Here is a 15,627-nt window from a genome sequence, read left to right on the forward strand (position 1 = left end):
CTATTATGTATTTTCCAGGCACATAGTGCCATTTTATAGCAGAGTCAAGAAACTTTGTTACATTCAGCTGTTATAAAAATGTATGTATCAAACATGACTTAAAAGAAATTTGACTTTGCAGTGTAACATTACTAAACCCAGTGGTGTCTTAGGTAAACCTGATGCAATCAGCCAAGTTGCATGAAGTTGCATGAAGTGTGTTTGAGATAGAAAACTGTAAGTACCTGGACTACTGTCTTAGATGTTGTAGAAATATGGCTGAGTCAGGTTAATTGCCCAAACAGTTCAGAGAAGAGCTCACTGTTTTACACTAAAAGATAATAAAATAGATAGAAAAGGCCCTGAATGTATCAAGAGATGCAGCTGGAAATATACTTCACAAGTTTAAGAGGAAGGTGCCTCCACCACCTAGGCATTACTAAAAGAGGAAGCTGTTAATGACTGTCGTCGAGGAGGCGGTTGACCAAAGCCCCTTGCTGACCGCCAAAGTCGTGTAGCAAGACTTGGTGGCAGCAACCACAGAGGTTTTAGTTACCAGGAAAAGACACATAATAAACACTGAAGGGTTTCCTGCCTGAACTTCAGGCAAGAAGTATACCAACACTGACAAAAAAACAAAAAGAAAAGTCCACTCCAATTTCCACACAACTTTGTAAATAAACCAAAGGGTTTTGGACGTTCTGTTCTGTGGAGCAATGAGTTAAAACGGGATCTTTTCAGACCTGCAGATCAGAGGTACGGCTTGTTACACTGAAACATTGCATTGACTCAGTGATGCTCCGGGGTTGCTCTGCTTCCTCTGGTACTGGGAAACTGCAGTATGTGGTTTGTAAGATGGATTCAGTCAAGTACCAGACCATCTTTAGGAAAAATGTGGTACTACCAATGAGGAAGCTCAAGTTTGGGGATCAATGGAAGCAGAAGGATCCAAAGCATATCTCAAAATCAGTCAAGACTTGGTTTCAGAAGAAGCCAAGGAAAATAAAGTGACCCTAATGGTCGCCTCTCGCCTGAATTAAGAATATGAAAGAAGTGGAAAGGAGTAGGCTAAGATTCTCCAGGAAAGCTATGAATCATGAATGGAGAAGTCGATAACCAAAATTGTGCTGTACTAAGTAAGAAAGATGCTATTCTGATGGAGGAATGTATTATTTGTGAAACTGCAGTAGTTATTGAAAACGGCATCTTGTGTTTAATTGTGAAACCTCCCAATGCAAATTGTTTCTGCTTGGTCTGTTCATGGGGAAACATACATTTTGGCAGGTGACCTAGTTTCCAACAGAGGTTGAGACTTCATTTGTGTCCTTCCACAGATTGTATCCAAACCCTCTCATCATCCTCCAACCGGGAAGATTGCCACCGGCCTGCGCCTCACAGCTGTTGCAGCTTGTTTTGACTGTAGCTCTTTACCTTGCTGTGTCATAACTCGCAATTATCTCAGTCGACAAACCACATTCAGGGTGGAAGTCAGCAAACATGGGGTGAGCTTGACCGCATATCTTTCCCAACGGGAAGTTTGCTTCACCATCCATCTGCTTCGCGGTAAAGGCATCAATGAACTCATGTTGTCAACAAGAAGAGGTGTAAGAGCTTTTCCATCTTTTGTTTAGCCAGTGTGTCTGAGCGACATCACAAACAGCTTTCATTTCTCACAGCAGCAGATCCCCGGCATGTGCAGAGTCAAATAAGCAAAGTGAGGAAGCAGCTCAGTCCTCTGCCGCCTCTCAACAGGAAGAAACAGCTTCTGAACTGTGACTTGCCAAAACCTTACCACCTTTTATCTTCAGTACCTCTTTAAGAGCCAAGACATCTTTTGTTCTAAGGAGTCTACGGAAATATGCTCTGCATGCCGCTAGAAAGGGGGAACTAGTGCTCATTCTCCTTATGCCGCCCCTCCTCTTCTGAGGAACAAGATCCCCTTCTAAACCCAACCTCCCCTAACCTCTCTACTTTTCATGTTGTCTGCTTGGTTTTATTTTGCCACAAACTGCTTGGATGAGTGCAAGCGGTTCTCAGTGTGCGGACGGCTTGCTGAGACAGGACGTACAGCGTAAGGTCCTTGCTGGTCATGGGATGCTGCAGCGTGACTCAGAGGCATACGGGAGTGGACGAAGTGGGTCCAGATGAAATTGAACTGCTGGAACTCTCTGGAGACAATTTGGGGTAAGATGTGCGCAACTTGGTTTGGGCTTAGGGATGTTAGTTGGTCAGGAATATTAAGAAGGGCAAAAAAGAGCTGCAAGGATTAAAGGGAGCGCATCGCCTGAAATGTGAATTTGACAGACAAATTGTATCATTTTAAGCTTACATTTTTAAACACGGTCTTGTAAGTCCTGGAAGAGGAAGTATGGCAGTGTATGAAGTGAAACACTGCCATACTGCCAGATAAAACCACCTTTGTGGTTTGTCAGGTTTGTCAGGTTGTTAAAATGTAAAAACAATGTAGGAGCTCCTTCATGTTTTCAAAGCTGCACCATGTTCTGCAAGGCCATGCTCAGACTGTATGGTGTCTTCAAAGGTTCAAAAGTACTTACAGCTACTTGAAGCTATAATGATGTAAGAAATTTATCTGATTTCTTTCTGCAATAACTTTGGTTGGTTTGCATTAAAAAATGAATCAGAATCTTTAATGTTTTTTTTTTTTTTTTTTTACAAAAACATCAAAACCTCAAGATTCTGGTAAGTTGGCAGTTTCAGTTTTGGATGCCACTAATGTCAAGTCATTTCCTTTCCATTTTCATGTTCCTGTTGATAAAATCAAACTGCAAAATCTTTAAAGCTAAATAATATTGGACGTCATGAGATGAGGAAGTTAATCCATCGGGTTAAGTTCAAGAGGATATTATTATGTTTGAGAACTACAAACATTTGTTGCAAGACTGTTTTGAAACACATGAATTAGAACCCTGCAGTCAGATAATTTCCAGGATTTTACAGACAACAAAAGGATTAAAATATAGCGTTTTTCACATTCTGTGACATCACAGAACTGTTTGAACACCTCAAACAGTTCTTTTCAAACCACCAAACCTGAAGGAGTCCTTTTTAAGGTTTGCTATAAGCCATGCGTGACGAAAAGCAAACATGTGTAAGAAAGTGCTCTTATCAGATAAGATCAAAACGAAACTTTTTGGGCTAGTTGCAAAGCACTAGCTGTGATAGAAAACTAAGCATAAATATAACGTCCCCAAAGAGAAACAGGGTGGCGGGGACATCATGCTGTGAAAATGCCTTTCTTTAAGGGACAGGGAAGGAAAATGTTTGGAGAAAAACTATTAGAAGCTGCAAAATATTTGAGATAGGGGTGGATCAAAGCACATTCATGGGTTAGAATGGTCCAGTCAAAGTCCAGGCCAACATCCAACGGAGAACTTGAAAACATAGAACCCTGTGCTCTATGTGACTCTCGCTCCAATATGAATGAATTTGAGTTATTTCGCAACAAAATATTGTACTATAGCACTATGCTATTCTGTATTTTCTGTATGTGTAAAAATGACGACATTCCTCAAAAGACTTGCAGCTAAAACGTTTGAGTCAGAGAAGCTAAACACAGAAAAACCCCCCACACTTTCCCGACTTTTATTAGTAAATGATTTTGAAAATCCCAACTTATGTTCGTTCCATTTAACAGTTACGTGCTACTTTATGTCCGTCAATCATGTGAAGTATAATACACACAATTTTGCAAAATATGAAAAAGCTCAAGAAGTATCAATACATTTGCAAAACTATTCACAGTGCCAGGATGTGTTTCAAGTCAGAAAACTTGGTGGATCTGTGGTGATGCATAAACAGTTGCGTCAGGCTGATGCTATCAGCATCGATATGATATTTTAACCATTAGCAGGCAGCAAGAAGATTGACACAGACAAACTTAAGCACTCCTGTTCCCCCAGGTCAAACTTGTGAAGCTGGTGAGGCGACACTGATATGATTAGCAGATTATTGCCAGACAGGAGCGTGGAGAGGTTTAATACAAAGTAAAGGGCTGGACAAATCCTCCATCAGTCTGAGGCAGCAGGGATTACCAGGAAGCTAATCGCAAACAGGAACTGCAGCTTCTTATGGGTTGTTTAATTAATGCCACTTAAAGCAGCTGGTCACCCAAGACTACAACATAAACCCAGATGGGTCTTTTAGGAGGAAATGTCTGACTTGCAAGAAAAACAAAACAATGCTTGAAGTGAGTTATCTCATCGGTCAAATCCACAGCATCTTTATCTGACAACAGTACGTAGTGATGACCGTGCTGAGCTGCTTTTGTAGTTGCACAGAAAAGTGATATATTTCCTTCAGAGCAGTGATGTATTTTATTAAGCGTGAGAAGATAGAACATTTCCTTCGAAATGTAATACTGCAATCGTGCTTGCTATGATTATGCATTTATAGTGTAATGTGGTCACAAAAGCAACCGACATGAATACTAACTGAACATTTGCTCTCTTTCCTTGCACTGGAATGTGTTTGTCATAATAAAAATTGACAAAAAAGGAAGAGGCATTTATATATATATACAGTATATATATATATATATATATATATATATATATATATATATATATATATATATATATATATATATAAACTCAACACCAATGAAAGTTCTTTCAGGGCACTTCCTCCTGAGGCAACAAATGTGTTAGATTTCCAGATGAAACTTTTCAGATTTGCCGCAAAAACGTCATCATTATGACCCTAAAGGTTAATTTCTTATTCACAATTTTGATTTCAGTTTTTGTAGAAAATGTTCATAGCCAACATTGGTAAGTGAGTACTTCGCTCTTCTGGAGGATTCGTTGAATCTTTTAGATTGGATTGCTTATTAAAAATACAGAAATAATTTGGACGTCTTTGTTTCAACAATCGTTCATCGTCGTCAGAGGTATTGTGAATAGTTTTTAACAGCATCTTTCACTTTGGTTCTCAAAATTCTAGGAGCTCCTATTCAGCTACACATCCATTTTGCACCAAAACTAAGTGGATTTACTTATCAGTCTGGTTGGCTATTGTTCAGCTCTCCGTGGTCAGCAGAAGGCAGAGTGTCTAGATGTTTTGAACAGGGAATTTATTAGACATGCCACTTTAGGGCATTGATAGGCTACATTAAAACTGTGCTAATGTATCAAGAAGTCATCAGTATTATTAAATGTGGGTTTCAAAAAAATACTCATGAGTTCCATATCAGCGTTACTTTCTAACCAGGTCGCTATTTTATCACATTCAGGGTTTCACACATGAATCATTATTTAAGTTTGAAATCTTAAATTAATAATGGTTCCTTTTTGAAGCTTTCAGAGTTCCTAAATCAGCAAAAGAAGATCATTCATTTTAAACATGCGGTGCTTGATGTTAAAAACTTGACATATTGCAAATTCTCAGTCACTGGCATGGAACAGAAACGTGTGCATTTGACCAGATCTAATCTGATCTAAAAGTCTGGAGAAAACTGATGCTAATGTTCTGGGAGAACTCGACAGACTGAACTTGGAGCAACCGCCACATGCACATGTACTGACCGTGTAATCTTGCTTTCCTAAGTATGCAAAGAGTATAGTGTTAGAGAGCTGCTTCCTGACACCGTATGACTCAAAAACCAAAGTCACGCATTGGAAACATTTAAATTATGACCAGTGTTACAATAGCGTCACAGAGGATGTGTTTTATGGCATTAAAAAGAATGTTGCACATCTATTTTAAATTCTTGTAAGTACAGAGTCCTTAACGATAGAACACTGCTGGGATGGTAAAATCGGCCTCTCTCCTATCATCATCAGACACTTCTGCAAAGCAGTGGTTGAGTCTGTTGACATTCTACATCTCGCTGAGATGTAGAATGTCTTATCTACAACTCTAGCTGTAGATAAGACTCTAGTTGTAGCCCTGGGGACGATAGTGAAGGGAGCTGAAAGGATCATTGGATCTGATCGTTCCGTCCAGGATCTGTTTCAGAGCCACTCCAGGAGCAGAACTCTAAGCATTCTCTGAGACGTCTCTCTTCATCCCCATGAGCTTTTCAACAATTGCCAGCATTATGTCATGGGAGGACATTTTCTTCATCAGGGACAGGATAATCAATGATGACGGGACTACCCAGACAGGGACTATCCTGATGATAGTCCCTATCAGACAGGGAAAGTAACCACACACACATGCACACACGCAAACAGGCATAAGGACAATTTAGAAAGAGAAGTTAAGCTAACAGTCATGTTTTTGAACTGTGGGACGAAGTCAGAGTACCTGGAGTATTATTAAATGTGAGTTCATACAGTTTGAGTGCACACTGCATGAAGTTTGCATGCATGCAAACTTCATGCAGAAAGACCCGAGGGTGGGATTTGAACTTATGACCTTCTTTCTGCAAGGCAACAGTGCTGCCAACTGTGGAAGGTGTTAGGGTGAAAAAAAAATATTTCTTTAAGAGAGGATTGTGGTACTTGTAGTAAAGTGTGAACACTATTTGCAGTGTGATACGGTTAAGGTTTAAAATGCAGAAATAGTCAGAGTCAGCCTGTGAGATGCCAGTTGACACATGCTGTGTATGACTGCAAGACCATATGCTGTAGTACATTGGTCTGATAGCACTAGTGGAGGACTATAACCAATCCATCTGGGTTGCACACACACACATAATGTGTCTGTCTATCTCCACAAGGATTAACTGTAAACCTAACCATTACCAGTACATGCCGACCCCGAAACCTGACCTAAACTCAGTTCACACCTTAGTCCTAAACCCTGTTGACTATTTGCAGCAAAATGTTTGATGGTTCTGTTATCATTGTCCCAATATCTTAGCAATTTCAAGAGTACTGCATTCCTCTGAAAGACTTTTTACAATTTTGCACTTTTCATTGCCACTTAAATCTCGTTGTTGGTCCATTTTGCCCGAAGAAAAGAAGCTGTATAATAATTATGCACACTTGATACAGGGTGTTGATCTCCTTTGGCCCACACATCAGCTGACATGTTTATATTCAATAAGCATTCAGGTTTATACAGCTCAGAGTTGTAAAATATGCATGAAATTATGATATAGTCAAAACTAAAACTTGCCTAATAATTGTGCACATAATAATAATCCACAGTGTGCAGGAACTCAGCGTTTCAGAAGTTTTGCAGTTTTCTGGAAGTTTGTTCCAGATTAGAGAAGCATAAACAAAGGTTTGCTAATCCAAACATGTGGAAACCTGCTACTTCTCCATGTCTGGTTCTGGGGATGCAGATCAAACCAGAACCAGAAAACCAGACTAGAAAAACCTTTTTCAAAACACTGTGTCGGTTTAATCATTTTTACATCAACATGATCTAAGAGAAATCCTTCTGTATTCTGTGTAGTTTCCAGTGCAATGACTGGTTTGGTGTGTTCTAACTTCTACCAAACTAATCTACTCAACAGTCATTCTTTTTGGAGGATAAAGCTGCAAATTGTTTGCAGGAATAGATGAGCAGCACGTCTGTCTCCCCTCTGATCTCTATAATCTGATTAGTCTAGGCTGGGGGGATGCAGACATGTTGTTAGCATTAGGTTTTAATACTGTTCATCCTTATGTTATCTTCATATTGTTGACAAAGGCTGCTTCCGGCTGAACAGAGCATATTTTTCAAGAAAAAGAAACGTCAGCAAATTCACAGTTCTGTTGCATTTCTGACACTTAAGAGCCACTACGAATTAAACATTCACACAGAGTACAAAGCAGAGCCACAGTCATTTTACTTGCTGCAGCAAGTTCATCACTGACCGCTGACACACGATGTGTCATGTCTCCATTTGTGTGTGTGTGTGTGTGTGTTTTCAGAGTATGGAGTCTGAGCGAAAACAGAGTTCAGCTGTCGGTGAGGAACAGCAGAGATGAGCAGCAGCTGGCACCACAGCCGCCGTGTAAAGCCTCAGTGCGACACCTGGAACAGGAGGTCAGAGTAAAGCCACAAACCCACTGCAGATCTGAAGTCTTTAAAGTGAGAGTGCAGAGGTGGTTCAGTAAATATCAGGCAGACAAACCTTTTCCATTTTCTCACACTCACATGTATAATACACTCTGCAAGAAAACAAGATCAAACAGATTTTTAATTCTTTTTCTTTTACCTAAGATAAAAAATAAAAATAAAACTAGTCACGCATGTTATTTCCCCAACCCTTATTTTTGATATTGAGCATGCAAAGAGCAATTGTCCCTAAAAGTCTGCTGGATTTTTCTTTGGCTGCTTTTTCACTCATTTTGGGTCCAGACAAAATTGTGTTTATAGAACAGGTTAGTTGTAATTCTTTAACAGTAGTTTTTGTTGTTGTTGTTGTTGTTTTTTTGTTGTAACTTCTATGTTTAGTGACCCTGTGAAAAATTCTACAGACATCTAGGCAAAAAAAAAACTCGCTTGAGCTGTTATGATTGTTACGTTTTTCTTTTTTTTGGTCATGGCCTCCTGCAGATCATGACACCCTGAGTGGAGAGCCATTCAACAACTGCCTTTGTGTGTAGACACAACACTGGTTCACTGCTTCCCTGCAGGACACTTTTCTGCTTGAAAAGGTCATAGTTCAGTCAAGCAACAGCCCTATTTTAAAGGTCAAATTCAAGGCTGAAAATGTGAGGGGAAAAAAGAGCCAAAGTGCAAAGAAAACTTTTTACGGTTTTCAGAAAGCTTTAAATGTAATAATTTCATTATTACAGAATAAAATTACAGAATTTTATTCTGTAATTCCAAAATAAAAAAATAAGAGTGGTTTGCACTCATACTTTCTTGTGCCTGCAGGTGGTGCTGTGGGGCAGGACCAGAGATGAGCTCCACCACAGGATTTACTCTCAGCAGCCGATCAGGGGCTGGGAGGGCCAACCCGCTCATGTTTACGGAGAGGTCATCCACTCCTCTGTGGTGTCTCTCTACAACAACTATTCAGAGGTAAAATGGAAAGATGTTAGGAAGGTACTGGGGATTTGTCAAATAAAATCACTTCTTCACAAAATATGTGCCTTTTGCTGGCCTCTTCTACACATATTTACACTCGTAATAAACTTTGGCAAAATAAAAACATGAAATCAAAAATGTGTTATTACAACAACAGACTCATTTTTTCCTTTCTTTACCATCCTCCTCCCTGTGAGTGATGGCAAGATAACTATTCAGCATTGAGGCTCGTTTGACATATTTCCATTTTTAGACTTTTGAGCTACCATTCTGGCCGTAGAAATAGGCAAGCATCAACTTTCTTTTAGCAATTTCCTGATTAATGAGGATCAGTAATGGCATGTTTTCTTAACTTTTCCATTTTGAGGAGTAGTTAATAGAAATGGACCTCTGCGTCACATCATATTTATAACATAGCTAAACAGGAAGTAACTATTTAAAAGTTCCTGGACACACTTAATCACACAATACAAAAAAAAAACTTAATTTCATGTAATCCAAGCGTCAGTCAAGGGTTGTAAAAGTTGTGGTGGCAGTGATTAATAGAAAAATCCTTTCTTAATGTGGGATGTTTTTATGACGTTGAAAAAATGTTTTAAAAATTCAACGCAAATTCAAAAACTACTTACTTTATTAACACCTAAGGCCTCATCTAAGGCCTTTTCTACATTCCTAGCAATTTGCTCATGTTTACTGTTTGTTATTTTAATTAACAGATTTAGATACTAAATTTAAAGTTTTTTTATCAGCTATTTATCAACAGTGCACCTTATTTAGTTATTGTAGTGCAGTTACTTTATTGCTTTCCACTGAGGCAGAACATTTTCTCTCAATGGAACAACCAAGAACAGAAAGCTGACTGCCCCTCTGCTATGTGTGTTCACAGGAACAAAGTGAACGGTTCTTGTTGTTGTTCCCTTTTCACCTTTTAATCCTCTCTCTGGATCACTCCCAAGAAGACTTCATTTACGAGGTACTACATTCCAGTCTGTCAGTTTTTTTATCCCTCCATTTAACTCACCATATTGGGCTGCGTTCACACCGCATGCTGAAGTGACCCAATTCCAGTTTTTCTGGCGTAATGCAACCTGTTTCTGATCTTTTCATGACAGTCTGAACAACACAAGTCGGATTTTTTTCGAATGCGACCCAGGCCACTTGGATATCCGATACGTATCCGATTCAAATGTGACCTAAAGTCCAGGTCACATTCATCTGACCTGAACGTCACTGGTACTCGACAAACGTCGATATCCTGTTTCCTGATACAGGAAGATACAAGCAGGAAGAAAAAAAACAACCACGGCGGTCTATAATGAGGATTAAGTTGGTAGTATGCTGGCTCCGGTCGGACAACTTCAAAATCGTAAGCTGTCCTCCACCGTTAGCATCCATATTTACTTCCGCAAACACTGAGCACTACTGCTTCCTCATGGTGGTTAGCAAAACACTTAGCACGCTCTATATGTTTGATGTTATTGCGCCCTCTACTGCGCATGCGGGACCCTTTAAGGTTGTTTGCAGTTCAAACTGGAGGTCGCATATAAGTGTGAACGGCCACAGCAAAAAAATAAATAAAATAAAAATTCGATTTGACAAAAAAATCGGAATTGGGTCACTTCAGGCTGCAGTGTGAACGCAGCCTTAGTTTGCTGATAGATTTTACTAAATGCTGGCAGAGTAATGTATGTCACTCAAAGGTTTTGCGTTTTCTTAACTGGCAGGGTATACTTCCTGTTTCTGGCCTGTCTGCTAGAGGCGTATCCCTGCAGCTGGATGCGTCACATCCAACACACATGTTTGAGATCACCAGTGAGTGGAAATTCTTAATCTCAGCAAAGATTTGGCACTTGGGTGTAAATTCACCCAGTTCTGTCTTTTGCATCCAGGTGCAATGGTGGACTCCAAGGTGTTTACATGTGCCAGTGCAGGAGAGTCACAGAGATGGATTCAGCACATAGAAGACCGGAAATATGAGTCCATGATGCAACCCATGAGTCCCTCCCAGTGTGCTCTTTCTTATCTTGTAATGTTTTCACATCTGTTGCACATCTGGTTCCAGCTGTGGATGGCTGGAGTGGCGCAGCTGATATCACGCTTATGTCTTTGTTCACTAGCTGCCTTGTGATGAAAACTGGAAAAGAGAGGAGCTGAAGAAATATGTAATGCAGGCCCCTATATGGAACTGGGAGGGCTCACCCATACACCACATGGGTCAGCCTGGACACACCTCCATTGTTCACATCATCAACACTCAAAGACAGGTAGTCGGGTTTCCTGATTTTATTTGCAGGACTGCTTTATAAGCACATTCCCAACAGGATTAGTTTAATAGTAGAGCTTATTTTAGCTGCAACGCTATGACGGCCCCCATGCTGCTGCACACGATGTGACTAATCGTGCATCGTACACTGATGAACATCGTTCAGAGGAGGATGTTGAAAAATACTGATTTCATTTAGTTTCCAAGAGGTACCATGGCAACAATGCAGTAAAACTGCAAGCTTGAGATCATTATAAACTATGAAAGATATCGTTTTAGGGTGTTTTTAATTGATAATTGTGGTCGTGTAGGGTCTCCAAGAAAGACTGATGATTCTCTTTCCTCAAGATCTCCTGCTGCTTTCTGTGGACAGTAAGCGGCTGCATATAAAATATGAGGTAATGTATAATGACTCTGAGAGGAAAATCCATAATAACAGCTTTTGCACCACCATGAGACAGATTTGTGTGAAAATAATCATTACAGCATTTTATGTTTTACAACACCAGTTTGGGGGAAAAATCTTCCAAATCGAACCTGCTATGTGTTTTTCTTAAAATGTCTTTAAAAAAAATCAAGAAATGTACCGTAGTATAGTTAAGGAAATGCACAAATTCCTTCTTTGTGTTTTTCATATTGTCTGTAACAGGGCAGGTTGGCTAGACAGAGCATCAAAGCAGTGGAGCGCTCAGCACTTCCTGGACGCTTAGAGTTTGAACTAAGAGGTAAACGCGTCAGAAAATGCTTTCCTGTTTTCCTTTTTTTAAGAAGAAACATTCCTTCTTTTTTTTTTTGCCATTTTGCCCAAACGAGAAAAAAGCAAATGCACTTACTGACTTTATAGAACGGCTGGTTTTTTTTGGCTATAGGGGAGCTGCTGGAGACGCTGCAGGTCTCCTGCACCTGCGTGGAGGATTATCAGGCCTGGATTTTTTATCTGCAGCAGGTTAGTTTCATTTATCTTAGATTAGATTCGCTGTATTTGTCACATGCACAGTTACACGCAGTAATGTGAAATGTGTTGCGGTACCTGCAGCCAAAGAGAAAGGGGGAGGGGCGGAGGTTTAGAAGGGAAAAACACAACGATAAGGGCAGAAGTTTCACACAGCACATAAATAATATTAAATAATAAAATGATAATAACTATAAATTATACAAAGATAAGAACTTAAGAACCAATAAAAAGATAAGAACTTAAGGACTGAGAACTGAGCAAATCAGTGACTCTGTTGAGTTACTTAACACATACTTGCAGTCAAAATTTTTATTTCTTTACATTTTCAGCATCAAAGAAGGGTTAAAGGCAGAGTGTTGTGTTAAAGAAATGCTATTCCTAACCCTTTCCTGAGGAACGTCTCCTTCTTATGTTTTCCCAGGAATATTGACAGTTGACTTTGACCAAGCTGTTTTTTCTCTTCAATCCACAGCCAGACAGAGACAGCCACATTATTATGAGTCAGCCGCCTCCTCCCTTAGTGCCAAAGCTGCAGAGGAACAGGAAGGAGTCCCAGGAGCCGATTTTAGCAGGCGACCAGTGTCACATCAACGGCAGGAGCTGACCTGCAGGTCTCAGGAAAATCTTTAAAACGGGACTGTTCAATATAAGTCCAAATCAACTTTTAGATAAAGTATTTATTACTTGGATGTTTGCCAGAATAAGGGTGGAAAGTTCTTGTCCTAATTTAGATATAATTCGCTGAGTTGATTATTTGTAAATACCGTAAAAGAAAGGTTTTACGGTACTATTTCATGTGTGAACAGACTGAAACCAGGTCATGACCTGGTTTTAGAGGAGAGAATGTAAATATATAGAGCAGAAAGCCAGGGCTGGAAATATTGTACATTTATGTATGTAGAACTTTACTAATAAACAGTTTTCAAATAAAGACTCACTTACTGAGCATTAAACAAGAATCAGTGTTTATCTGAGGGTTGAAACATTTATAGTAGTGTACAGAAGTCCAGTGTATAATGGCATTATATTGACAATGGCATCAGGGTTAAAAACCAAAAGCACCGGTGGAAACGATTCAAATTCAAATGTCTCTGCATATAAATTACAGTCACACAAAGAAAACAAGCCAAGTTCTAACTCTTTATACACAACGCCATCTACAGTAAAACACATCAGAATCTGGGGGAACATAAATACAGATGCCACAACAGCAACAGTTTAAATTACAACAAACAGCTATTTGACAGAAAGTCCGAAACATTTCATGTGCCACTGGAAAAGTGGATTATAGTGGTCCATAAACAGGTCTCAGCTCAGTCACACTGGGCTGCTCATCAAATGATGCTGACTGAAAGGAGCTACAGTGGAAAAACACTGACTTAAAGCCGGGTCAGAGGTCAGAGCACGCACATCTTTTACTTAAGCATCTGTGAAAGTAAAATTTATATTTTTCACACAGATTTGTAAATGGAATCAGTTTCCAACCACACATCATGAGCATAAATGTCGTATTAGTTTAGGAATTCAAATAATTGCTTCACAATTCTAAGAAAAGTCCAGTAGAGTCGGCTCGACCAGGGAGCGAAATTACAACATTTGTTACATTTTCAGCTGGTGTGGTTTGCTTTCTCACTGCACTATCAAACTAAAAAAAAAACTTAGAAAAAATATGTTCGTCCCCCAGCCTGTGGTGGCGCTGCACCATGAACCGCTGAAGGAAACGACACAAAAAGACACTGAGCGCAGCTCCCTTCTTCACACAATGTAAACAAAATCAGATTTTAGCGGTTGTAGGATTTATTTTTGGTAAATGACCACAAACCATTTCTTCTGGTGGCGCTAGACTCACACGTTTGCTTTCGTCGTATTTACCCAGAATGCTCTGTGCTGTAGTCCATTCCTGCTTTTGGAGCGGTTTCCAGTCCACTTGCATTCACATGTATTTGAACGACACCAGAGTTCACTTCAGCTGAACCGAGACCGAGATTTTTAGGCAGATCGGTGTTTGATTTTTTTGTCTGCAACAGAGTTTAATTGCTCATTCCCACCTCCCCAATTTGATGTTCTACAGTCTAGAACATCAAACTCTAGTCTGTCTAGAATCTAGACAGACTAGAGTTTGATTAACACGGACTAAACAGGGAATGCACCCTAAATCCCTACAAGGATTGGCCCACTGTTAAAAAGTGCATGCAATGCTTATACTACATATCCCACAATGCTCTTCTGGTCTATTGCTGGACGAGTCAGGCCCCATTTACTTTAAACACTTTTCCTCGCTACTCCAAAGCATGGACTTCAGTGACTAGGTTGTTCGGTATGTCAGTGTTTTTCAGTCCTGGTCCTCAAGGCACAATGCCCTGCATGTTTTAGGCATTTCCCTGCTTCAGCACACAGGATTTCAATTGATCGCTGATTAACAGGCTTTTGCTGAATTGTAATCATCTGAAAGGGATGTGCTGAAGGGAAACAAGCAGGTCAGGGTGCCTCGAGGACCAGGGTTGGGAAACGCTGCTGTATATAATGACATAGGGTGTCAAGATACTTAAACTGGCAGTATAATCAGTTCTTGGCCGAATCATGAAAATGCCTAAAGTGATATGGGATTTATGCAGGTGAGTGTATGTCAAGGTTTAAGTGGAGCTGAATATGTTTGTACACTTTTCATAGCAAACACGTTATTTTCCTTATATACAGTAAACAAATATGAAAAGGTCTACCCTAGCCACCGTATTCTGGTCCGTTCACAAATTCTTAAAAAACAGCAAATATCCCACACAGGAGGTCTTTTTGTCAGTAGTAAACAGTGCATCATTATTTGGGTTTTTATTTTTCAGCAGTGAAAATTTGGCTACAATTTACAACAGAAGAATGAAGTGTTTGAAGCTTACAAAAAATAAAAAATAAAAAACCTGCTCGTGTTTTTCAGAAATGCATCCGCCTCAGGACTCAGCTAAATTATAGATTTTGATGGAACAGTTTGAACAGAAAATTATTGCTTTCCGCACAGGGAGATGCATTGTCTCAGGATTCATGTTTTGTAAATAGAAAAACAGTAGTTTGCAAAATAACTCGGGCCAAAACATATTTCCTTTGGTTCCAGGTGAAAGGAGCTAAACTTTCTTGTAGTGTTTTACGGGACCTTCAACAGTCGCTCACTAAAAAACTTTTCTTTACTAGTTTAACTCAAGAGTCGATGAAAACTGAAATCAAGGGATGAAACAGTATTTTCTGGACGTAACAGAGAATTTATATATATATATATATATATATATATATATATATATATATATATATATATATATATATATATATATATATATGTATATGCAGTATATAGATATATATATATAAAAACTGTTTTACATACAAGTGGGAATGTTTACCAGGTAAATAGTTCTTTATCTGGGATATTTTCTTTGTTTGGGTCATTGCTGGATTTTTCCTATTTCCTCAAAACAAAAATTTGGCAGGACGTAGTTTTATAGTCCTGCCCAGCTAA

The 15,627-nt window shown here is 39.4% G+C and overlaps 1 protein-coding gene across 1 annotated transcript; it reads left to right on the top strand.

The window, feature by feature from the left end:
• Positions 1-73: 73 nt before the first annotated feature.
• Positions 74-13,078, top strand: LOC116724564 (uncharacterized). The gene is made up of 11 exons (XM_032570335.1): positions 74-2,163; positions 7,803-7,917; positions 8,755-8,901; positions 9,794-9,880; positions 10,632-10,719; positions 10,797-10,933; positions 11,025-11,171; positions 11,482-11,568; positions 11,820-11,895; positions 12,040-12,116; positions 12,598-13,078. Exons 1-11 carry the CDS (start codon positions 2,069-2,071, stop codon positions 12,727-12,729), a joined length of 1,188 nt encoding a protein of 395 aa, XP_032426226.1. The 5' UTR covers positions 74-2,068; the 3' UTR covers positions 12,730-13,078.
• The last annotated feature ends 2,549 nt before the right edge of the window (positions 13,079-15,627 follow it).

This window comes from Xiphophorus hellerii, chromosome 1, assembly GCF_003331165.1.
Source record: "Xiphophorus hellerii strain 12219 chromosome 1, Xiphophorus_hellerii-4.1, whole genome shotgun sequence".
Classification (NCBI taxonomy): Eukaryota; Metazoa; Chordata; class Actinopteri; order Cyprinodontiformes; family Poeciliidae; genus Xiphophorus; species Xiphophorus hellerii.

Coding starts and splice junctions, on each gene's coding strand:
- LOC116724564 (XM_032570335.1), top strand. CDS start 2,069: ATGGGATGCTGCAGCGTGACTCAGAGGCATACGGGAGTGGACGAAGTG. Junction 10,720..10,796: donor ACACATGTTTGAGATCACCA/GTGAGTGGAAAT, acceptor TTTTGCATCCAG/GTGCAATGGTGGACTCCAAG. Junction 11,569..11,819: donor GGCTGCATATAAAATATGAG/GTAATGTATAAT, acceptor TGTCTGTAACAG/GGCAGGTTGGCTAGACAGAG.